This window comes from Nothobranchius furzeri, chromosome 4 (assembly GCF_043380555.1).
Source record: "Nothobranchius furzeri strain GRZ-AD chromosome 4, NfurGRZ-RIMD1, whole genome shotgun sequence".
In the NCBI taxonomy this organism is placed as follows: Eukaryota; Metazoa; Chordata; class Actinopteri; order Cyprinodontiformes; family Nothobranchiidae; genus Nothobranchius; species Nothobranchius furzeri.
Window position 1 is genome coordinate 73,429,402 of NC_091744.1, and position 24,191 is coordinate 73,453,592.

The 24,191-nt window shown below is 40.2% G+C and overlaps 2 protein-coding genes across 2 annotated transcripts; one reads left to right on the top strand and one right to left on the bottom strand.

Annotated features, from left to right (window-relative positions):
* Positions 1 to 6,031: 6,031 nt before the first annotated feature.
* Positions 6,032 to 10,318, bottom strand: LOC107388936 (ubiquitin-conjugating enzyme E2 H). The gene is made up of 7 exons (XM_015964750.3): positions 10,027 to 10,318; positions 7,865 to 7,941; positions 7,649 to 7,723; positions 7,511 to 7,550; positions 7,365 to 7,417; positions 7,004 to 7,132; positions 6,032 to 6,905 (listed from the first exon to the last, which is right to left on the bottom strand). The coding sequence occupies exons 1-7, from the start codon at positions 10,077 to 10,079 to the stop codon at positions 6,781 to 6,783; spliced, it is 552 nt and encodes a 183-aa protein (XP_015820236.1). The 5' UTR covers positions 10,080 to 10,318; the 3' UTR covers positions 6,032 to 6,780.
* Positions 10,319 to 12,208: 1,890 nt separating this feature from the next.
* On the top strand, positions 12,209 to 21,767 carry LOC107388937 (kelch domain-containing protein 10). The gene is made up of 10 exons (XM_015964751.3): positions 12,209 to 12,514; positions 13,097 to 13,189; positions 13,299 to 13,520; positions 17,053 to 17,207; positions 17,280 to 17,428; positions 17,519 to 17,603; positions 17,675 to 17,741; positions 17,821 to 17,868; positions 17,944 to 18,083; positions 21,230 to 21,767. Exons 1-10 carry the CDS (start codon positions 12,430 to 12,432, stop codon positions 21,437 to 21,439), a joined length of 1,254 nt encoding a protein of 417 aa, XP_015820237.3. The 5' UTR covers positions 12,209 to 12,429; the 3' UTR covers positions 21,440 to 21,767.
* Positions 21,768 to 24,191: the final 2,424 nt, after the last annotated feature.

Below are 24,191 nucleotides of genomic sequence, written 5' to 3' on the forward strand. Positions count from 1 at the left end.
ATTAACTAAAATGTATAAAATCACAAATGTTATTTATCAAAACAGCTGAACAAAAATCAAACAGACTAAGCATGTTTTCTTTTCTTCATATTTTTAAATCGTTTTCTTAAGCCATTATGTGTTAAAATGACCCTTTTCAGGGTTAATGAAGAGTCACTCAGCCCCCTCCGCTCATTGTGGCCAAAATACCGAACTTGCAACTTCAGAGTATCCGGACCGCTCCCCTGAAGTCACGTGTCTTGCGTGAAGCAGCAACGCATTACTTTATCTATGTTGACACCTCAGGACAGACGAGCTATACCTGGTTAGCATTTGATGCATCGTGTTTATCATGGCAGAGCCTCAGCAGAAACAAACAGACATTCATCTGATGAAGCTAAAAAGAAATGATCGTCCAACCACAGGAGTTGAACTAAAGTCAACTTTGGGAGTTTTTTGAATCACGAGAGCTCAAAGACAAAGCTTCAAACTGAATGCAGACTTGAAAATCATCCTGTTGCAATTGTAAGAACAAATTTAGTATGTTTGTTTGTTTGTTTTAGCTTTTCCTTACTTCTAAAAAATGTTTGTCAGGCGGTAGTGATCACGTCCAGTTCTGTCACCGATCACACCTGTCACCTAGACCCAGAAGCCTTTTACTAGGCAAATGCTCAGTCATTGACACTTTCTTGTCTTTAACCAAGGTCCCTGTCTCCTTACACATCAAATCCTCGACCCCGGCTGCCTTTGAGCAGTGCCGCCAGCCCTGGTCCTGTTGATTAGCTACTCGTAGCTTGTAGAGTAACTTGTCTGTCTGTGATCATCCAGCGTTCTGAATCCATGTTTGGGTTTGCCAACCCGTGCGTTTCCCTGTGGTCACATGAGTCCTCCTCTCAGGATCTTGGTCATATTATTTACCAGGAACTCTGTTACCAATAGTAAAGTAAAGCTGACATGCTAATGCTGGAGTCTGCTTCCAGCACATGATTGCTGCATGTTTTTGATCATGAACACAGCTGATGTGTTTGCTTTTGTGATGAATCGCTCCTGTAGAAAGTAATGAAGGTTGGGGAGACATGTCAGCTGCGCTCAGCGAGGAGACGTTCAGTTTTGGTTTTATGACAGCGGATTAATAATGGACTCTAGGGGGTGCTAAAAGCAAGCCAAAACTGTAGAGTATTCCTTTAATCGAATCCCATTTTAGGACTTTTAAAGACTTTGATAGAGGGCAGCAAATCCCCAGTTTGTCACTTGGGTTGAAAAGTAAAAAAGAAGGAAACTGTGCATGCATCCAGAAAAATTTAATGAATTAATTTAAAAGATAAAAAGATTCTTAGCCCTAGTAATGACCAACTAAATTTTTTGGTAAGTATTAACCAATATTTGTGAAATCACAACCATTATTTATTAATGTTAAACACAAGTGAAGGATTACACAAGAGCTTGATGTCATGTGGACAAAAAAAAAACGATATAGACCATGGATCCACTGTGACCAAGATGCTGATGGATTCTTCTTCCTTCTTCGGTCCTCTTTGGTGTTCTGAGACTGCAAGAACGCTCAGGGGGGGATGGTGAACTTTGACCCCTCACTGCTCCGCCTGCAGTCACTCACACTCCACCTAAACCCCCTAAAACCTCACACCAGCGAATTTGTAGGAAAATAAGAATTTCAGTCCCCTGCTCTTCTGATACCACCCGTTGTTGCCGTGGAGATTTGATGGTTAAAAGCTCTCGGTCAGTTGTTGGCAAGTCTAGAACCACCGGATCCTTCCAGCCCACCAGAGTGAGTTCTACCATTGCCAAACACTGTAGGAGAGTTCACCGGCCGCCGCCACCTGATCCATGTGCTGGCTGGAGATCAGGTTACACGGAGTAGCATCTCAGGGATGGAGAACCATCCTCCATGGCAACCTGACATCTGATAGGGACGACGTTATCGACAGGATCCATGGTTCTTCCATCCTGTTCCCTCTGCTCTGTTTAGGATTCAGCAGCAGACAGAATCGTTTTGGTGGAGAAAAACAGCCGAGTGTCTCTCTTATCTCATGTTGGCACTACACATGATTGCTCAAAGAGGAAACAGCAAAAATGTGCTAGTGCCAAAATAAGCAAAGAGAATCAGAGGTGTTCGTGCACATATCCAGGTTTTTGGACTCTAACCGGGTGGTTCTGTCTCTACTCTGTTTATGGCCCTATGGTAATTCACTGATTATGTGCCGAGACAGTGAATTCTACCAGTGCCATACACAGAACAGGAGGAAATAGAAGCTTAGTTAGTCCCATTTTAAAGCAGCTAAACCTAAACACAAACTTTTCATGACCTTTTTAAAGTTTTTGGAGTTCAGTGTGAGAGGTCATTGAAGGATTAGTGGAAATGATGATGTCATTTCCTCATCCCCACCTCACAGGATGAAGATTAAATCCACCTGTACCATCTGCTGCTGCTGCTGCTGCCCACAAAGGCCTGCAGCCCTGCTCAGACCAGTTCATCCACTTTTTTCCCACAAACCCCCCATCAAAATCTGCTTCTCTTATTTAGTGATGCTGGAAAGTTGGGATGGCATTTTGGCCTAATTGTGGCATCCATGAAAGCGGTCCCGAATACAAGGAGCAGACACGCAGCTTGGATTGATTCTGGCTGTAGGGAATGATGCGCTAAGTGATTTTTGAGATGCGCCAAATGGGTCCCAAAGCAGGGCTCACCTTTCAGTTTCTGGGAAAGATCAATAGAGTAAAAAGCTTGTGTGTGTGTGTGTGTGTGTGTGTGTGTGCGTGCGTGCGTGCGTGCGTGCGTGCGTGCGTGCGTGTGTGTGTGTGAGTGTGTGTGTGTGTGTGTGTGTGTGTGTGTGTGTGTGTGTGTGTGTGTGTGTGTGTGTGTGTGTGTGAGGCAGAGTATCAATCAAAACCTCCTAAAGGTGCTGTGTTGTAGTTGTTTTAGTCTCTCCTGACGTCTGGGCTGCTCCTATTTCTGGTAAACAGATTTTTGTGTGATGAATCTGAATCAGATGGAAGCTGAAAATCACCATTGAAAGAATAAGTTACATTCAGACAGTTTAACCGGCTACAGATTCTGTTAACACCAAGAGACCATCACAATCAAACTGCTGCTTTTAAGTTTCTGATTTCAGTTTCTAAACATTTTCTTAACTTTTAAAGAAAACTCCAAGAACTCACAGAAAGACGCATCTTCACTGATCAGAAGTATCCAGCTGCAAAATGTCTCCAATCACATCAAACTTCAAAAATTAAAAATAAAATAAAAACTTGGAATTTTGCGTCCAGCCTTCAGGTCTTCAGCTGTCCGTCTATTGCGGCTCCCTGCTTGTTTGGCCTGTGCAGTAGCAGGGGATTTTCTAGTGGACAGGTAATTAGTTGGTAAGCATCTTAACCCACTGCCAGTATAATAATCCACGCCGCCCTCCTCCCTCTCCTTCTGCCGCCTCTAAAGGCAGACCTGGGTTTCCGGTGCGTCTTTTACGCACACACACAAAATTATTTCCTTTAACAAAATTCGTCTTAACGATGGAACACTGGATAATTATCTTACCAATTTGAGTTTAACGTTACATAAGAAAGAATAAGTCTAGTTTGAATTTTAACAAATCTCTTGGACTTACCAGGATCCACGGATTGCGACACCTCCACCCTCTCCTCCCTGCGCTCTAGTAAAAGTTTCTCTGAGCTCAGGCCTCCTCTCGTTTTATACGGACACCAGGAGGTCTCTCCAGAGCTCACTTACCTGCTGTCGGTGATTATTAGACAGATTGCAGGTGGAAAAAGACGCATCATCCTTTCAGCTGATGTGAATCCACTGTTGCCGGATAGTACGGGTTTGGGTTACGGCTTTTTTCAAAGTTAAGGCTGAAATCCAGCCGCGCTCCCTTTGTTCTCTCCATGCATTATGAAAAAGGACGCAGCCGGCCAGCAGAGGCTGTGCGCTCCGCGCGTCCTCCGCTTCTCCGGTTACTCTGGAATAACTGTACTCCTGTTTGATCGCGTTTAATCACGCGCATCTTTGTGTAAGAAGAAACAGTAAAAGCTTAATGTGTTATGTATCATTAAGTTCCTCGAATTTAAGCCTTAAAACCAGAACTGGTGGATGTTTTAACAGTTAAAAAAGACTGAAGCAATTCCTAATTACGAGAGTGGCCGTCTGGGCAAAGTAAACACTTGCAACTGGAAACCAGAATATGCGCAGAAAGGGGCAGCTTGGCCACACAGCGATGAAAATTTGATTGGATCATTATACTCCCGGTCTGAGTTTATCAGCATCGTTCTGTAATCCATACATGTATATAGGATGAGCCAAGAATGCCTTCATTGAGAGAAAAACTGCGTATTAGGCCTCCAATAAAAGGTTATTTGAGAAGCATGCGGCCTTTAATGGTTGTTTTGCAAACATGAAGTAGATGTTTAATTTAAATGATTAGGAGTCAAAAATGATAAATCAAACGCAGATACATTAAGAAATAATGTTACATAATCCAGCAATTTAAGACCACTTTTCCTGTTAAAACTTTGGCTAAAACGGGGAGCTACGCATTTTTATATGATTACAAATCTGATGCAACATTACACATTTTTTCCCTCTACAATTTTTTTTTTCTCATTTTATAAGTTAATTTACAATTTGTCTCAATTTCTGATGACGTAAAATCCATACGCCTAAATACTGCCCTCTGGTGGACAAAGGAAGAACCAACGTTTCGATTGGAATCACTGAAAACAGCTGAACAGCAAAATGAAAGATCGTAATATGGATTAAAATAAGAAAATACCCATTTCAAAAAGTTTTTTTAAACAGTGCCTTTCAAGATAAAAGTCACAAGCACAATCAAAATTTACATTTTTAAGATTGAAATTTTAAATTAAAAAAGAAAACAAGTCTAAAAATACTGAAATGATAGACACACCAGCATAAAGTTTGTGGAATATTTTCTTGCTACAAACTTGTAAACAAAAACACTGAACAGATTTTTTTTTGTTTATTTCTGCCTTCAAGTTACAAGGGAAGCACATTTATTGATTTTTTTGCCTTTTAAAAATTAGGAACATCTTGATCTGTTTCCTGCCCGCAGGGCTTAAAAGACAAATGTAAAAACATTTAGACAAATTATATGTATCAAATATATGTGATGTGTAAATAAAAAAAATGTTTTGAACCCATATGATGGCAAACAAGGCTGGTCTGTGTGCTTTAGACTGACATGGCGTTGTCCTAAGGCTAATATCAACATGTAGCATATTTGGTACAAAGGCTAATCACTGCCATCTGACTGATGCTGTTTAATACACTTTTATGTAAAAAAAAAATACAACTTCTAAATCAGATTATCATGAAGGTTACGGTGCATTCACAGGTCTAAAACAAACCAACATGTTCTGTAAAGGGATTATTCACTCAGTTTTTGGTTATAATCAATGTTTTGCAAACAGTTTCTAATGATCCATTTGAATTTTTCAATGTTTGTTTTTAAAAAAAATGCAACAAATGCATGTTACAAGAAAGTTTCAGGCCTTCCCTAAAACACTGATCAGTGTTTCCTCATCAGAATCATCAGCAAACCTTCACGAGTACATCAGGACAACTGATGTTCAGTTCCCTCCAACGGAGCTAAAGCTGAAACAAAAACTGTCACAAATTTGAGTTTTATGGTGAAAGTTGATCATTTGCCTCCTCAGCTGTGTTGGATCGGTCACATGTTGGTTCTAATATTTCAGAAAAAGAACAGACCATCACGAGAAAAGCTTTTGTGTGCGATGGACATGGTAACAAAAGGAGGTGCAGAACAGCAAAGATTTAAAGGAATCAATCAAAAAATGCGCAACTCCACACGTTTTACAGGAAAAACTTACTTTGAACTTGTGTGTTAAAGAAGTATTAAACCATACAGTGAGGATCCACCACCTGCAAAAAATAAATAAATAACCAGCTATCCCTATGCAAGTCAGACACCTATTATAGTTCAACACAAGCAAGAGGCAAAGTTTTAAAGTTGGACAACAATCCTGACCAAACCCCGCCCGACACATAGCAATACAGCTCCACAAAGGCCCACAATAACTTTACTTCTGTGTCACGCCGCAATACACGATACTCAGAGCATGGCCAACCTTTTCCTAAAACAGAGGAAGAGGAGGAAGAAGAGGGCACTGAACAACAGAGGGATAATTATGAGCCATTCTCCAGGTTATCATGCATACACACACACACAATCATGGCTAACGTTACTGGACAGTGTGTGATGTGTCTGCAGCTCAGCACTGAGTGCAGTCTTGTTAGAGCAACCATTTCTAGTTTGCAGACTGAACACACTGCAGCCTTCTGCTCTTCAATCCTATGATGGTGATGACAGTAATGGCAGCTCTTCAGGGTGGCAGAAAAATTAGGGGTTTTACTAATATTAATCTGCTCAGATGTTGTGGGCCATCTCCTGCTGACAGCGAGGGAAAGATGCCAACTGAGAGCAAAAATCAGCTGGGGAAAAATAAAGATGGCACGATGAGGGGAAACTGAGTCGGTGACACTCTGTTGGTTTAGAGCCGTGTGAGACTTTAACTGAAAACATGAAAATAATATTGAGGAAGAAGGGCAATGAAAGCACGCCGTTCTGATCCAGGCAGTCTCTGGGCAGACGGTGGTGAACTCCTAAACATGAGTTTATTTTTCAAACTGCCAAAAACCTTGTGTGGCAATAAAAATTGTTGTGTTGCTGTAAAAAAATTGTCTTGTTCAAGTACGAATATAGTAGTGAGTTTCTGCTCTTTAGTCTGCTGTGAGTGTGAGGACAACCCTCACTACAACTCCATGTCCTGAGCCTCGTCCTCCGAAAAGTCTGACATGGAGCTCTCAGAGGAGGAGTCACCCCCGCCGACCTCCTGCTCCTTTAGAGCCTCCTCTGTGGCGTATTTCTGGATGTACTCTGGGAAAAAGAAAGTGGCATGAGTTACAGAAATTAATAAAGCTGTAGCCTCCTGTAAAACTACAGATACGTGTAGGTGTGAGACAGTAGTGAGCTACCGTTGATCTTGTGTTTATAGTCCTCTGGCCGGTGCAGATACATGGCAGCAGCGTCACCATTTAGAGGATCGATGGGGTTGGGGTAGGCCAGCAGCTGGGGGAGGAACGACTCAAAGATGTTGGTGAGGTCTGGAGGAAGATGGAGGACAAATCAACAACTCCAACATGAACCACTAGAGGTCGCACGTTTCAGTTCCCAGACTTCCTCATTAATAAGATTTGAATGAATGACCTCAATAAAAGGAGTAGTTATCATTTCAGTATAGCCTGACTAAACAAAGAAGCCGTGTAAAAATGCACAGCTGAGAAATACTTTGAACTGCTCATTTTAGCGAGGCTGAGTTTAAACAAAGTGACCTACCATACAGAGCTGTCCATGTCTGGTTAATGACGTCTAAACACACTGTTCCTGACCTGGGAATCACAGAGCAATTAGATTATGAACTTAAACTGCTTTAAAAAAAGAAAAAAAAAAACATTCCAGATGTCAAAAGTTGTTCTACTTACGCTTCATCGATGTTAGGATGAAAGATTTTATTCATGAATCCTGTAAAAAAAAAGGAAGATTTTTCTTTTAACTTTTACTTGCACACCACAAAAGCAGTTAAAGTAAAGTTGTAGCCTTCAGATTTGCAGCATTCGTACCTATTGATGGTGATTTGAAGGGGTATTTATCTGGTAGGTCCACCCGAACTTTCCACACGCCACCTTCGTACGGTGCTAAAGTGACAAACGTGCATTTAGAATTGTTTACACACACTGAACAATTAAAATATAATACAGCAAAGGCAATTTATTCCCTGAAAAAAACATTTTGATGGATGAAATCATGATTAACATCATTATATAATAGGTTCTTACTTCCAGGCGGGCCGTGAAACTTTACAACAAACTCATTGAGTCCACTCAGGATGGTAACTTCGTGTTTGCTCTCGATGCTGATGGCTGGTTAGGGAAAAGGAGCACTCCACAGACAGTATACTTTTATTCAACATACCTCTTTTTCTTTCCATGTGAACTCAGCATGGAAGAAGTCAAACACAAGATCAATAATCTAAACTCAGCCAGTAAGAAAAAAATCTCAATAACAATAAAATGCAACCCAACGAGAGCCCGACATCAGTTCAAATCAAACTTTTTAGCTTTACAACATAACACTGCGCATAATGACAGTTATGAGTCATTTTATTCCAAGAAAGCTATTGAGTGCCCTGGTTGGTTAATAGTGAGAGGATGTGGCGATAAGAAGCATGAGACTGAGTCAGACGTCTAAAAACAACACAGAAAAGTAGAAGGTATTTAACAGTGACAACAAATGGGTCCTGTGTATTGGTTTCTCACCGTTATTAATCATTTAGTCATCTCTAGTATGGCAATGTTGAGATGATAACTTCTACATTACTAACAACAAGGGGCTAAATCGATTTTGACACAGCATGACACTACACTGCAATTTATTAGCACTGTTCTCCAAATCAAAAGCATAAGAATGTTCTCTTATTGGTATTAATAGGCACTTCTTAATTGGGTTTATGCAGCCATGCAGTAAAAAATAAAATGCTGACAAGGATTAGATTCTCATTCATCCAGAACATACATACATGTTAAAGTTTAAGCTTTTTGCTTCAATATTCAATTTACACTTTTATCAGGCAAATACTAGTTTAGTGTCAAACTAATCTTGCATCAGTCCTCGGTCCTGTCCCTGCTGTGGACGGATGTCCCCATCCCCCCCATCTCTGCATGCATGGGCCCCACAAGCAAGCTTGTTGTCCCCCATCAGCTGAGTCAAGGCCCGCCCTCTACAATGTTCCGGATGGTAACAAGCCGACCAATCAGAAAGCAGCATCTAGCTGCAGGACAAAAACAAAACAATTCAGCTCACGCTGTCAGGAAACCTTTCATGCAAGAAAACTTCATCTGATTCATGAACATTTAAATAAAAAAAACTATATTCTGGACTACTGTAACAAACAAAAACATGATATGGAATGATAACGCCTCAAAAGAGAATATTGGTGTTAGAAGCTATTTTGAAACACAATTGTGCTCAATCCATGTTAATTTTACGATGATATAAGATGATTAAACATTTCTGTTTTAAATCTGTCATATTATTATTAATTGTACTATTCGTGATGAATACACCAACCGTGACTTCTTTGCAGTGGAATAAAGAAATAGATTCGTTCTCTTGCTCTTGGAATAATTGTTTGCATTCGAGAACTTTAAGTACAAAATAACCAAGGAGTGATAAGATATTGATCATTTGTTCAATGAATGCACTTTCGAGTTTACCAAAGATCGACTCTTGAGCAGCCCAATTGTTCTGTAGCAAGCTAAATAGCTAGCTACTGCAGCCTGAAACGCTACATAAACAATTGGCGCTTGTGTCTTTTCAAAAAAGTGTCTATTAAGTAAAACGCCATTTCGTTACACTTTACAGCGTGTTGTCAGTAAGAGTGGGAGGATATATTTGATAATCGAGTTGACGGTTTCAAGCTTAGGCTAATGTTCAAAGCTAACAGAGTTAACAGCCAGCATTGTATTGCAACAGGGTCAGCACCGTTTATGTCACGGCGCACAACATGGTGCACCATGTATATAGAGTTTGAACTCGATTTCCAGCTGCGTAGCAGTCACGGAATGCCAAAGTAAACTCCTCCCTTGCCAGTTGTCATTCCCTTCTAGCCGGGTCATGCACCGGTGAACGGTTAAGGAACCCACCCATAGTTTCCGTTGCTAATTTGCTATTGATACAAACAGCACGAACAGAGCTAAGCTAATGCTAAGGGAGTTTCGATGAAAAACGCCTACTTGGGGCTTTTTTTGTCACCGTTCTGCTAACTGGCTGACGCTACAGTCATCATAGACATTAACGCCAAAGTATTCACACTTAGAATGAATAGACAGCAGCCACCAGAAACAAATTATGTAACAAACCACCATAAAACAGCTGATACTTTTCCTTAAAAGATGTGTCATTTGTCTCTTGGTATTTTTTGGTAAGCTATAAAGGATACAGTTTCACCACGTCAGTGTCCATTCGCCTCTTTCCCGGACTTGGAGACGACATTTTTGTGTACCTCAAACAGAAGTGATCTAAAAATAATGACGCTACTTTAACCTTTCAGCTTGACAATACCTACAAGCCCGCTGGACTGTATCAGCAGGCTTCCCTCAACGTCCACAAGCGAGATCTTAGCTGCAACATGGCCTTCTTTTCCTCTTGAGCGTCTCCCTGGCCAGCTTTACCTAGTTGTGTCCTGTCCTGAAGACTGCCTGCCAGTGACTTCAACCTCCAGCGACCAGACCGACCAGAGGAGGAGTTCAGACACACAATTACACTCCAAAAGCTGCAACGCTGTCAGCAAACCAGGAACTCAAGCGAGACTGCTACTGGCACTTCTGCAAAAATACAAAAAACGACTCTAATTTGACATCCAAACACCCTTATGCTTGTTGAAAAAAATAATACTCTAAAATTTTTCTAATAGAAATCGTGTGGCTCCTCTATTTTATCTACATCCACTCCCTTCATTAGGGCCCCGGAAAAAAAGCCAGATTAAACAAGTTATGTCACGTGACGGACATGACTCATAAACATGAATAGTTATAGAAAAAGATGGGGCATATCCCTTACTCTGGTTTTCATCTTGAAGAATGCAGATATGTTCCATTTACAATGTGTGTGTGTGCGTGCGTGCGTGCGTGCGTGTGTGTGTGTGTGTGTGTGTGTGTGTGTAAATGACAATAGTAAATAAAACTGCAATAAGATGCAAGATCTTGCAATCTGAGAAGTGCAGACTGCAAAATTGTATAGAAGATCTTACAGGTGTTTATAAACATCTTTTCTGGCCAAGTTCTGCAGAAACACCATGATTAGATTCACTATCATCATTTAGTTTCTTTAAAAAAATGACAATAATTAGGTTGTGTGAATTAACAAAGAAAAACTCAATACGTTTCTTGCTTTTTATTTCTAAATTGCCATTTGACAAATAGGGCTTCATTATCTTTTGCACACAAGCTGCACATCTTCTGTTTTCTCAGTGTTTTTTTTTAAATGCTATTACAGTGAGTCTGAATCCTACACTTTTAAAGACACTAAACACTGTATATTTTCTTGGTGGTTTATGTTCTATCTTGGTGGAACAAAAACACCAGAGACTAAAATCTTAAAGCAAACTGAACAAAGCTGAAATCTGGCAGTGTGTAATTAAAATGTTTTGGGTTGACCTTCAGTTAAAACTACGTTCTCATTTTATGCTGCTGTACAGTGGTTTTTGACACACTGGGAGTTCATTTCTACACATGTGTTTTTTGTTTAAAATGCCTGAAAGTCATGGTCAACTTTACATTTGGAACGCAACATTTGTGTCCAACAAAATCCACGTAAGTGCACTGCATTTAGAGACTAGCTTTGTTGTTGTTGTTTTATGGTGGCCGATCTGAGGAGTTTAACCAGGATCCTCAGAGCAAAGATATATTTATTGAGCTGGTGAAGGTGTCCCATTGTAATTGGAGCATTTTATTGACTGATCTGAGCATGAAAAGTTATGTGGCAACAAAATGAAAGGCTTTATTCAACCTTCTCCCAAATGCAATTTGCACAATTTTCAAATAACCCAACTGTGTTAACCAAACACAACCTTTCATGGGATTGTCTCATTTGTAATGCTTTCTTCCTCCAACTCCTCCAAATGAGCTTCAACTCAAATACAAATTACAACATGTCAGAAAAGCAGGTCTAGATGACCTAAGGAAAAGGTGATGTTTCAAATTTGTTGTGAAAAGAAGTCACCTGACTGGCTCGAATGCATTGCTTTAAGTTTTACACAAAAGTTTTTCCATATTTAGAAAGAAAATAACTAAATACTTCATGTTTATGTGTAAGTACTTTGGGATAACTTCTATTATTATTTTTAGTAGTAATAGTAGTAGTAGACTTAGTGATAGCAGTAGTAGTTGTTATAGCATCAGATAGTTGTAGAAGCCAAATGCTGCATGGTGAAGTAATAAATGTGCATCTTGATGCAAACTATCATATAGAAAATTTTAATATGTGTGCATGGAAAATGAATGAACAAGAACTGGCTTTTTTTTCCTAAGGGTGTGACTTTATCTGTGAATTGTTTTACGGTGTATTGGAATCAAAATGTGTTTTAGAGACAAGTAATGATGAAGAACGAGGTGTTTCCCACGTGCTCACTTGTACATGAAAGCAACGTCAGCGTTTCTTCCCTCTGATTGGTTCGTTTAGACCACCTGGACTTTACGTCATGTGAAGTTTAAGACTCCAAGGGTCGAAACCGATGGTCGAAACATTTCTATTGTTGGTGAACTGGCGTTGTTATTCAATGCTCTGATCAGACTAAAACGGGCTCTCGTCCAGCTCTCAGCGTGAAGCTTGTCTGTGTGTAAAAATGTTGACGCCAGAACCTGATGGAACCTTCAGCCACGTTAATACGTTTGAGAAACTGTCGTGGAGGCCCTCCGTCCGCGACTCAGGTTTGTAAACAAAACCAGCTTCTAACGCAACAAGTATTTTTATCGTCACGCAGACAGCAAAGCTAAATGGGAGACTTGTATTTTTATAGCATCGCTTTTATATCTAAGTGAGCCCGCATTGTTTTGTTTTTGTAGCTTGATGAACAGATAACGTTGGTCGCCGCCGCATAAATGCTAATGTTAGCTTAGGGTGCTACGGAAGTGATAATGCTTGTGTTATCAGTGTTTTCGGTATTTAAATTACTGCAGATAGATATCAAAATGTAGCAGTGTTGTGAAATAATACACAGGGGAGAACGATCATGTCGATGCTGCAAACATGAAAATATTTAAAATTTTATCAATAAGGAATAATATAAGTGTTTAAACCTTTTACAACAGATTTACTCTGATTAAAGTGGTGAATATTATTATACAACATCTGAAACAAATGTGTAAGATGGTAAAGTCTAGTTCCATATTAGTTTCTGCTGATTAATTATTGATTTTATATTTTATACAGTGCCTTATTAAGCTGAGATTGTATTGGTTTGTAGCTTTTATCCTCAACCTCGACTGATTTTCTGACTGTTTCATTTTCAGGCAACAAGAAACGAGCTCGGTGGCTTCAGGCTCGACGAATCTTCTCGCCCAGCTGCCCCAACCTGCGGATCCCTAACAGGTTTCTCAGAGAAGGTAGTGAAACTTATGCAAAGGAGACCAGTGAGCAACAATTAACCAGGAATTCAATGAGCATTTCTGCATGTTGTGAAGTGAGATGGTTCTGTTTCACTTCTGTCCACAGGACACTGTATACCGCCTGCCCGCAGTGGACACCGCTGTGTTGCAGACAACACTAACTTGTATGTGTTTGGAGGATACAACCCTGACTTTGAGGAGGCAGGCGGGTCAGAAAATGAAGACTACCCTCTTTTCAGGGAGCTTTGGCGGTTTCACTTTGCCACATCCACGTGGCAGCAGGTTCGCACAGAAGGCTACATGCCAACAGAGTTGGCGTCCATGTCTGGTAAGAACTAATAGATCCTCTTTTGTAAAAAAAAAAAAAAAAGTATTGGCAGCTGACCTTTTTGTGCTTTTTTTTTTTGCAATGTAATGGTCAATTCTTCCTCCTTTATTGCCTTCTTATTCTCTCAATATTTTACAATGCATATGTTTGTTATCCACAGCACAGAGAACATTTGTTCTAGTACAATAAGTTTTAATAATTTCTTAATTTTAACAATATTGCAGTAAAACGTCAACAATCTGTTAGCTAAATGCAAGACTCTTGAGAAGTAATGTCTAATTTCAATCCTCAAGGGCTTCTATCCTGCATGTTTTAGATGTTTCTTTGCTCCATCACACCTGATTTAAATCGATGGTTAATTGACTAGCTCTGTGATTAAAGAGCAAGTCATCCTCTTCCAGAGTCTAACTCCACTCCCATTGTTTGAAAAATGCACCACAAGGAGACGTTGCCTGGGAGACCGAGAGGGCGGCTAACAAACACACACAGGCTCACAGCGGCATTGTGACATCATATGGTACCAGCTAACGTCATAGATGGCCGATATTGATGGCAGATTTAAATTTAAATGTAGGGCAGAGATTTTTCCTTGAAGGAGGTGCAACTCTGAAGCCTGGGGCACACCAGAAGCAGACGCGCTGCGCAGCATTGTGCCTGACATTAGTGGTCACATAGGACGCGCCGCTCCACTGAGCGCTTCTTGGAAGGTTGCACGATAGTCGCATCACTAGGGATGGGTACAGAATTCGGTACTTTTTAAGGTACCGACCGAATTCCACAGTACTGACTGAGCACCCATTCACGTCATTTGAAACGGTGCCTCGTTTCGGTACCCGTCCTTCATAACGAAAACTTGCCAAGACCGCTGTGCATGCGCAAGAGCGTTATGTCGTCACTCGCTGCGAGCCAGTTGTAAACAGAGCAGCATGGTAGAAGGAACGCACGCTAAAGCTTGGGTCCACTTCACTAAATGTGATGGGTAACTGGGTGATGATGAAACCAGCGACAACAAACTGAGACATCCTCATCTTAATCTGCTCCGGTAGGTAAATAAAATGTTTAAGATAACGTTAGCTTGATATGTTAGCTTCCGTTTCACTAATGGTGCGTTCGCTTTCTCCTCGGAACTCCGAATTTCCGACAAGAAGAACATGAACGCGCTCTAAAGTTTGGCTTCACTTTACTAAATGCGACGGGTGATTGGGTGAAGATGAAACCAGCGACAACGATCTAAGTGTGAGGCATCATCGTTTTAATCTGCTCCAGCAGTTAAATAAACTGTTTAACATAACGATAGCTTGATATGTTAGCTTCCATTGCCACCATTGTTATCAGCTAATGGTGCGTTCGCTTTCTCCTCGGAAATTCTAACTTCCCAGTAGGAAAAATCTAATGAAAAAGAGGCAAAAGGAATGAAGATACACAGTAAATTTAGTTCACAGTAAAGATGTCAGTTTAATTATCAGCTTATAAAACTACAAGGACAATGTTAAAATACAAACAGTTGAATGTTATTTATCGTGATATTTATCAAATATTGTTATATATTGAGAAAAAAATATATAATTATAAAATAATTAAAGTAATAAACACTCAAAAGTATCAAATTGGTACAGTTAAGTACCCGTATCGATTCCTAGGTACCGGGAATTAGTACCGAATCGATTCAAATGTCAAAGGTACCCATCCCTACATCACGCAGGACATGAGAACCAAAAGGGGGAAGTGACTATTGTTTATACATGATCAGACTTGCTGTCATGTCTTGCGAGACTTGAGTAAATAAATAATGGATAAATACGCTATTTATTTGAATATTTTAAGATCAATGTTTACTCTAAAGTTATCAAAACTGCGGCTGGGTTTGTGCTGGCGGTTTAGTTTGTGTCATAAAGCCGTTCTGCATCGTATTGTCTGTTGTAAAGTACTCCACGATGACATGAACAGCGGCGCTTGAGATACAACTGGTGCCAATCTTCAGCACCTAGGCGCGCCGCTCCCCGTGTGCCCACTCTCATTAACTTTAATGGCTTCTAGTTAAAATGACGGCACGGCGCGTCTGCCTCCATTGTGCCCCTGGCTTGACAATTTTAAGCCGAATGTTTAAAGGACAAGTCACCCCCTACCAGAGTATTACTCCACTCCCACTTCCTGTTTGAAAAATGCAACAAATGCTGTTGCCTAGCAGACCAAGAGGACAGAGCCGCTAACAAACACACACACACAGGCTCACAACGACGTTGTGACATCATATGGTACCAGCTAACGTCATAGGGTACCTCTTAGCCAATAGCGATGGCAGATTTAAATTCAAATGTAGTGCAGATTTTTTACCTGACAACGGAACAACTGTTTTAGGCAGAAACTTAAAATTTTAACTAAAATGCACTAAAGTGCACAACTATTGACTACACATGTCTGCAGCACGATTAGACACGCATTTATATAGTTTATCAGCAAAAAAAGTTGAATCTACCAGAATCTTACTCCACTCCCACTTCCTGCTTAAAAAATGCAACAAATGCTGTTGCCTGACAGACCGAGAGGGCGGAGCTGCTAATGAATACACACAAACACAGGCTCACAATGACGTGAAATCTGATGGAACCAGCTGACGTCATAGGATAATTCTTAGCCATTAGAAATGACAGATTTAAAGAGTAACTAAACCCCAAAATCACCTTTTTTTGCTAGTTAACTGTATAATTGGGTCTTTACAAATGCAATCTTTCTGTTTCTGTGCATTTTTTTGACATGTTTGTGTAAACTTGATTAAATCTAGAATCTAGGTCTTAAAAACGTCTTAGTGCTGCCCCTGTGGCAGAACAGTGGCTACTGCATTTTAAACGTGTGTTTTCCTCCCAGGATGGAAATTCCCCATACTTGGCCATGCCACTCTGTGCCTCCTGGTAACGCCCACCTTCATGGCATTTTTCAAATCTTGACTAGGGTTGGAGTTACGTTTTCTGATGGTGTGCAGTCCCTCTTTAAATTAAAACGCAGTGCAGAGTTTTTACCTGAAGAGGGTGCAACACTGACAGTTTTAGATAGAATATTTAAATTTTAACTAAGATGCATTAAAGTGCCAAATTATTGACTACATGTGTCTACAGCACGATTAGACACTCCTTTGTAGTTTCAGCAAAAAAGTTGATTAGGGGGTGACTTGCTCTTTAAACATGAAATGCAGACATAATAATGTGATTGTGTTTTGAGTGAGATGTAATATTATGTAACTAGCTGGATAAGTTATGATCTGTGGAAAAGGGGTGGGAGTTTTTAAGTATGTACTTCCTACACCTTTTTGAGCATGTGGCTTAAAGTAGGTTGTAAGAAAGATGCAGATTAGTAGAATACCTTTATTTAGTTATTATGCTTTTGCTTTTTTGTGTGGTCCTTTTCGTTCACGTTGTACAATGCTGCATGTTTGAAATAAAACAAAATGAGTAGTAGCTAAAATATTCTAGATGGTTGCCTTTGAGGACCAGGATATGCCACCATTGCAAAGTTTAACAAAGGTTATGTCTCCTAGCTGTCTTACACGGGAACAACCTGATTGTTTTTGGTGGAACCGGGATTCCTTTCGGTGAAAACAACAGTAATGACGCCCACGTCTGCAATGTGCAGTACAGACGATGGAACCTGCTCAGCTGCAGAGGGAAGAAACCCAATAAGATCTACGGACAGGTAATGTGTGTTTCTGAGGATCTGAGGTGTGTACCACTATACTGTCGACTTATCTGTGACCTCTTCTTCCAGGCGATGGCTATCATAAACGGCTACCTGTATGTGTTTGGAGGGACAACTGGCTACCTGTACAGCACCGACCTGCACCGGCTGGATCTGACCACCCGAGAGTGGACCCACCTTAAACCCAACAACAAACCATCAGATCTCCCTGAGGAGAGGTCAGGCTTTGGAGAGGATGCTAGATTCCATAATTTCTATTCAAATGTGTGTTCAGCGGGTGACTGACGATATTGAACATTATTGTACAGGTACAGACATGAGCTGGCTCATGACGGACAGAAAATATACATTTTAGGAGGAGGAACTTCTTGGACATCGTATCCACTGGATAAAGTAAGTATAAGGAACTTATATGTTGCTTATCAAAAGCTGCTGCTTTTTATTAAAATGTTTTTATCACTCAGATTCATGCATATAACTTGGAGACCAATTACTGGGAAGAAATTGTTACTAAACCTTTTGAGAAAATAGGTATGTTAATCCTCTTTAGATACTATTTAGTTATTTCTAGGACCAAATCACGCAATGAAATAAACGTGTCTTGTCCCAGGATACCCTGCGGCCCGTAGGTGTCACAGCTGTGTTCAGTTCAAAGATGGTAGGTGGTGTTCTCACGCATCAACTGGACACGGTAATGTTGGATTTTACTCCTAATGTCTTGTTTTTTGCACAGAGGTTTTTATATGTGGAGGCTATAACGGAGGACTGATACTGTCCGACCTGTGGAAGATAAACCTTCAGACTTTCCAGTGGACGAAGCTTCCTGCCGTCATGCCAGAACCAGCCTACTTTCACTGTGCAGCGGTCACTCCGGTCAGTAAACGCCAGTGTTGGGAGTAACGCGGTACAAAAGTAATGAATTACTATAATGCATTGCTTTTTGCTGTAATGTGGTAATGTAAGGCATTACAGGGACAGAAAATGGTAATATTTACTCGGTACAATTGTCAGTAACGCGGTAATTACAATGCATTTTTAAACCCAGAATCAAGATGTGGGTTTCCTAAAAATTCAAATTGCGGGAAGCCTGAAAAAAGATCCAGTATCTACATATGTTACGTCATTTATGGACTCAGCTTTGCGGGCATTCTACGAGCAGAGAGGATGCAGCGGTAATGGTTCAAATACTCCAGCTGCGTCCTGCGCGCGGCCGCTGTTATATTCACAAAATCACTCCACCAAAACAAAGTTATTCGTTTGCGATCGTTTATATCAAAGTCAAAGTCATTTATTGTCATTTTCTACCACATGTGCAGGACATACAGAGAAATGAAATTCAGTTTCAGCACACACAATTCAAAGATCAGACATACGTGGGTAAGACACATAACAAGAATTGGTGACTGCGGTCATTCGCAACATGAGTCGCGCTACCTTAATAGATAGATGAAAAGGGTGTTACATGAGGATAAGTGGGGGTAGGTAAAAAAAGGCATAGCAGAGTTAGCCCCAGCGGGGAGTAACTCTATTATACAAAAGAACTCCTTTCAACATGGAAGCACAAAACAGCACAGATACAACATCAGAGTCCGATGGGGAGGCAGGGTTGGGCGGGATCCTGAAGCCTCCAATGGGAGCTGCCACTGCGGCGCATCGACCAGCTGCAGACCAATAGGTGGGAGGGAGAGATAAGGACCAGAGAGCACATTGAAGTTCCCGCAGACATGTCAGTCTGAAGGAAGAGGGTGAAGGTCGGGACACAGCATCTGTCGGCATTCCTCCTTTCGTGGGGGTGTGTTGAGGCAGCCTTGAGAGGCTGCTATGGCGTCAGATAAGGATAAACATGACTTTGTTTAGGGCAGGCAGAGATAATTTTCCTCTCCGCCTTGGAGTCTCTAAGTGGTCATTCATGTCCACCAGTGAAGCCAATTTTACATTCTAAACATCCCTGCATCGTCCGGCGACCCTCTCCGAGATCAAATCCATCTTGCGTACTATCACAGGCAATGCCGCGAGGACATTGTCCAGCTTACGGTTCACCTCAAGTAACGTCCCAGTCTGTGAGGTCACCGCCCGAGCGGCACATTCTGTGGGCACGGGTCGCACTCCAATCGCTCCCGTCTTCCCAAATTTCCAGAAAACCAGATATCCTCCCACTCCAATCAGAAGAAATCCAGTGATCATCAGGCCGAACATCCACAAATCTTCCACGTCCTCGATGGACAGCTGAGAGAGGCACACGATTCGCCAGACCTCCCAAGAATCGAGTGCATATCCCGATGCGATTGTCCCCTCGGGACAGGTGGGAGCCCCCTTCTCCATTCTCATTGTAGAAAAAATTTTGTCAGTCGCGTTGAATGACCAGTTAATTAAGTCCATATTTCCAAAAAAGAGTAGTGGTTTCAGGAGAAATGCAGAGAAGTGCTCTGTAGGCAGACAGGACAAGAGCCTTGGGGAAGCCGATAAGGGAGCTGAGAAAAAAAGCGTCTGTACTCTCTGAAGGCTGAGAAGACAACTTTTCTCCCATGTTATCAGCCCATGTTCTCTGGTACTTCATGTACTTTTCAGCTGAGTTCATAATCTGTGCGCCGGTAATTTCAACTCATTGCTGCTGGAGCGCAGCGCATGTCAAGGTTTTTTTTTTGTTTGTTTTTTTGCGTTCGGTAGATCCCTTTGGCTGATTAGTTAGAAAGTAGGAAATCTAGGAAACAGTTTTTCTGGAAGACGGAGAAAACATGCAGCATGCAGGAAGGTTAGAGAGAGAAACGGCAAGAAATTATTCAAATAAAATCAAGAAAACAAAACAAAGTGCTTGAAAAGAAAAAAAAGTAGGTAGATTTATCCCCAATAGACATTTTTACCAGTGAGAAGCAATAATATATAAGCATTTAATATTTATACATGTGATAGAATCAGATCACCCCAGAAGTCCGTCCCACATCCAGGGCCGTATCAAGGCATTTGGGGACCAAAGCAAATATGGGCTTGGAGCCCCCACCACCTCACTACCTGCTCAGTTAATATAAGATGGCAGCGTGCTGAGAGTACAGATTGTTGTTGCTTTTATTTAATAAACAATCATTTTAAAGCACTGTTATTATATCTGGCTGTTTTTAACAGCAACCCTAGCTCAGACACCACATCACTTTCCACATCTATGTCATGAGCTCACTGAGCGTCAGATTACCAGATTCATATTGAAGTTGTTTTGGTGAAAGTAACTTAAAGTAATGCAAAAGTAGTGTAATACCTTACATTTTAAAATCAGTAATATTGTAATTTAATGAATTACTTTAAAATGAGGGTATCAAGTAATAAATAATGCATTACAGTTTTGAAGTAACTTGCCCAACAGTGGTAAACGCCTATAAAATATTGAAGCAGTCATGTTTAAAAGCCAGGAGCGGGGTTTGGAAGTTTTGATTTATGTTAAAAGCATTCTATAAAGATAAAACACTGTATTTAGATTAAAAATATTGGGTAAAACATGACCAAATCATTCTTGGTGCTAAATAATATTAATAAAATGATACTAATATTGAAAACTGACACAAGAAATTAAATAAAAATACTTTTTTTTCACATTTGAAAAGCAGAATTCTGTTCTGTACAGAAAAATCACTTATTAAAGGTGCAGTTTGTAAGAATATAGTGAGAATTTTACAGTGAGCAAATCCCAAAAGAGTATAATGTTTCAGTCATTTTGGAAGGAAGGTTATAGTGAAACATATTACACGTCCAGCTGGCTGCGGGGATTGTCAGTTTTTCTTCTTTTAAAACACAGTGAGGGATGTAACTACTTTTTACCATTAGTGAGTGTGGGGTCGCCATGTCTCCTGCGAGCTAATACTGCAGCACAACAACTGTAATTTGACGATTGGCCAGTAGAAAGCTCCAGAGTTGTTTAAAGTGGTTCTAGTAACGTTTTACCACAGAATGTCATTTTTACTTTATTTCTACATAATGCACCTTTAAGGGAAGTCCCATATTCAATGTTGTTTCCTGGTCTTCTCCTTCAGGCAGGTTGTATGTACGTCCACGGCGGGGTTGTCAACATGTCTGGCAACCAGCGGACTGCGTCTCTGTATAAAGTGTGGCTGGTGGTGCCCAGTCTGCTGGAAATGACCTGGGAGAAACTGCTGAAAACATTCCCTAACTTAACCCAGCTGTCCACCCTGCAGCTGCTCAGCCTCGGACTCACACACACTTTAATTCAGAGGCTCAAATAGACTGACTGATGGTAGCAAGTAGGTAAAAAAAAAAAAAAAGCTTGATGATGTCTGATTGTTTTGAAAACAATTTTTCTAAGGTCACTCTTGTGATTCTGTCAGATTTTCATGTTTCCTTCATGAACAGCAGTTTGAGCTGATTTCAACCTTCATGCATGTTTTGGTTTTTGTAACATTTTATTTTTTGTCACAGAAACTTGTGAAACCTGATGGAAAATAGTGAAACTGTCCAAACATTAGCTGTTTAAAGGTAAAGTGACTTTTAGAAGTGTGATTTTAAGCTGGCGATGAACCAATTTCACCGTGTATAAAATGAATCCTGCTGTTGTGTCTGGAGCCATTTCAATTGTCAGTGTTTCCAAACTGGTGGAATTGGTTATGAGTCTGAAGAGCCGGAAATATTCTTAGAAAGTAAATTCTCAAGAAAAAAAACACTCCTGTGATGAGAAAACACAGTGACAGATTAAAAGTCTTATTAGGGTTATTCACTAAGAAGGAAGGATTTTAGATGATTAGTTGGATCTAGAGCTGCTACCATTAGACTTTTATGATTGGATAAAAACAGATTTTTGACTAAAATCTCTGTGAAACTATCCATGCCTCTACAAAAGTTCCTCTCCATGATTATAAATGTACACGAGTAGCTCCACAGTGACTCCCAGTCTTTCTTTTTCCTTATTTAGTGCCTTCTGAATGTCCAATCGTTTTTAATCCATTTTAAGGATTTCAGTGCTTCATTGTTCAGTTGTGTTAAAGTTCCATGTGCGGTTTTTCACCGGAGCCTTTAAGCTTACATGAAGTGAAACTCAGACCTTTTAAATTATTTATTTCACCGTGCCGCTTAATGTTACGAACCTTTCAAATTTATTTAAACAGGAGTCGCTCAGCGTCATTTCATTGTAACTTAAGAGTTGCAAATTTGTTCAAGTTCAAGATTTTTATTGAAAAAAAAAACTGTCATCATAATGTATTATTTTTTTTCCAGTTCTCTTGTTCTCTTGTGCTTGGTACAGTTTTATTGTACTCAGTGATTAAAAACTGTGACTGAAGAGCTCTGCAGAAACCCTTCACTTTCAAAAATTCAGCTTTTTTGCAAACCAAGTTTTGGGAGACCAGCAGTTCTTTTGCAGCTACTGTGTGTAACCCAGAAGCTAGAACCTTAATGAGGTATTAACTAATTGGCTTACTAATATGATCCATCCTCAATTTAGATAAAATATAAAATATAAATTAAGGAAATTAACAATACTAATTAATAGATATCTAATTAACTAATAGATAATTTCATAATGAATTATTGGAAGGGTGAATAACTAAAATAACGAGTTTAATATTAAACATCGGTTAAAACAAGAATCTTGAACATCCCTAACAGAAACAGAAGAGGAAAGCTGTATACTATTGGTCCAGGTGGGAATCTGAAATTTCATTGGCTGAGAGAAATAAGTCCCGCCTCCGCGAAATAAAACCGTGCGACGCAGCTGAGCGAGAGGAGAGACAAACGGCTGTGCAGCACGCAGATACAGAAAGCAAAGACTGAGCGGTTAGAGAGAGAGAGAGAGAGAAAAAAAAAACAACGGTCGAGGCCGTGAAGAACCCTGATTTGGGTGCCGCATAGATAGAGGGAGAGGCGGACTTGACTCCTTCTAATAAGAGCTAGGAACTTGGAACCAACGCGGTGAGTAAAGAAAAAAGAAGAGAAAAAGCTAACGATGCAACTTAAAAAAAAAAAGGAACCTTAAATAGCTTATCAAATTAATTCCATTCTTATAGATTTGTGTGGAGACGACAGAGTGAACCAATCCTCTGTAGGAGGGAACCGTTGGAGCGCGTTGGTGAGTGAATGAGATTAAATTCAGTAAATTATTAAATTCAAAAAGCTAATTACAGCAACCGAGGTGACAGCAGTGGGCTGCTAGACGTTAGATCCCAGGAGTTAACATCTCAAACTACCAGTTAACGGTGGTAGGGCATATAGGAGTTAACGGCTCAAACCGCCAGTTAACGGCGGTAGGGCATATGGGATTCCCAGGAGTTAACGGCTCAAACCGCCAGTTAATGGTGGTACGGCCTAGATGTACAAGGTCCTCAGGGGCGTTATAGCTAACGCCATAGAATTAGCAATGCGTCCCTTAACCAAACATTTAATAATAAAAAAAATAGATAAATAAAAATAAATAAAAGCTAACTGATTAGGGAGGAATTATTTTACAAAGGTGGACCAAAGGACCAGAATTTATATTTTGTTGAATTTTGTTATAGAACATTTTATTTATTTATTTATTTATTTATTTATTTATTTATTTATTGTGTTACAGATATACAAGGTGTCACAATGCTGTATAGAAACACAACTAAATGTATCCTTGTTGTCATGAATGTATTTCTTGTTGAATAGTGTAGAGTAATAGAATCTAACTGAGCCTATTGAGCTGAACAATTGTTGTCATATGTAATTATATTTCCAGAGCTACTGAGAATTATTTTAATAGACAATCAAATTGATGTTATGTTAGTTGAACTGTGAACCCAAACATGATTGGCTATGCCAATAGAGTGAAGCATTTGTTTAAGTCTGTAAGACTTTATGCTGTGATGTGACGAGAAGGGTCGATGCCAACTCGCTAACAGTCCTGTTGTTTACAGGCTGGGTTTTTTTTTTTCCTTGGGTTTGATCCCGACTCCTATGATCACTCACTTGGAACGAGAACTGGATTTCTTCCTGACGAGGGAGATGGCGAGCCTTAACCAC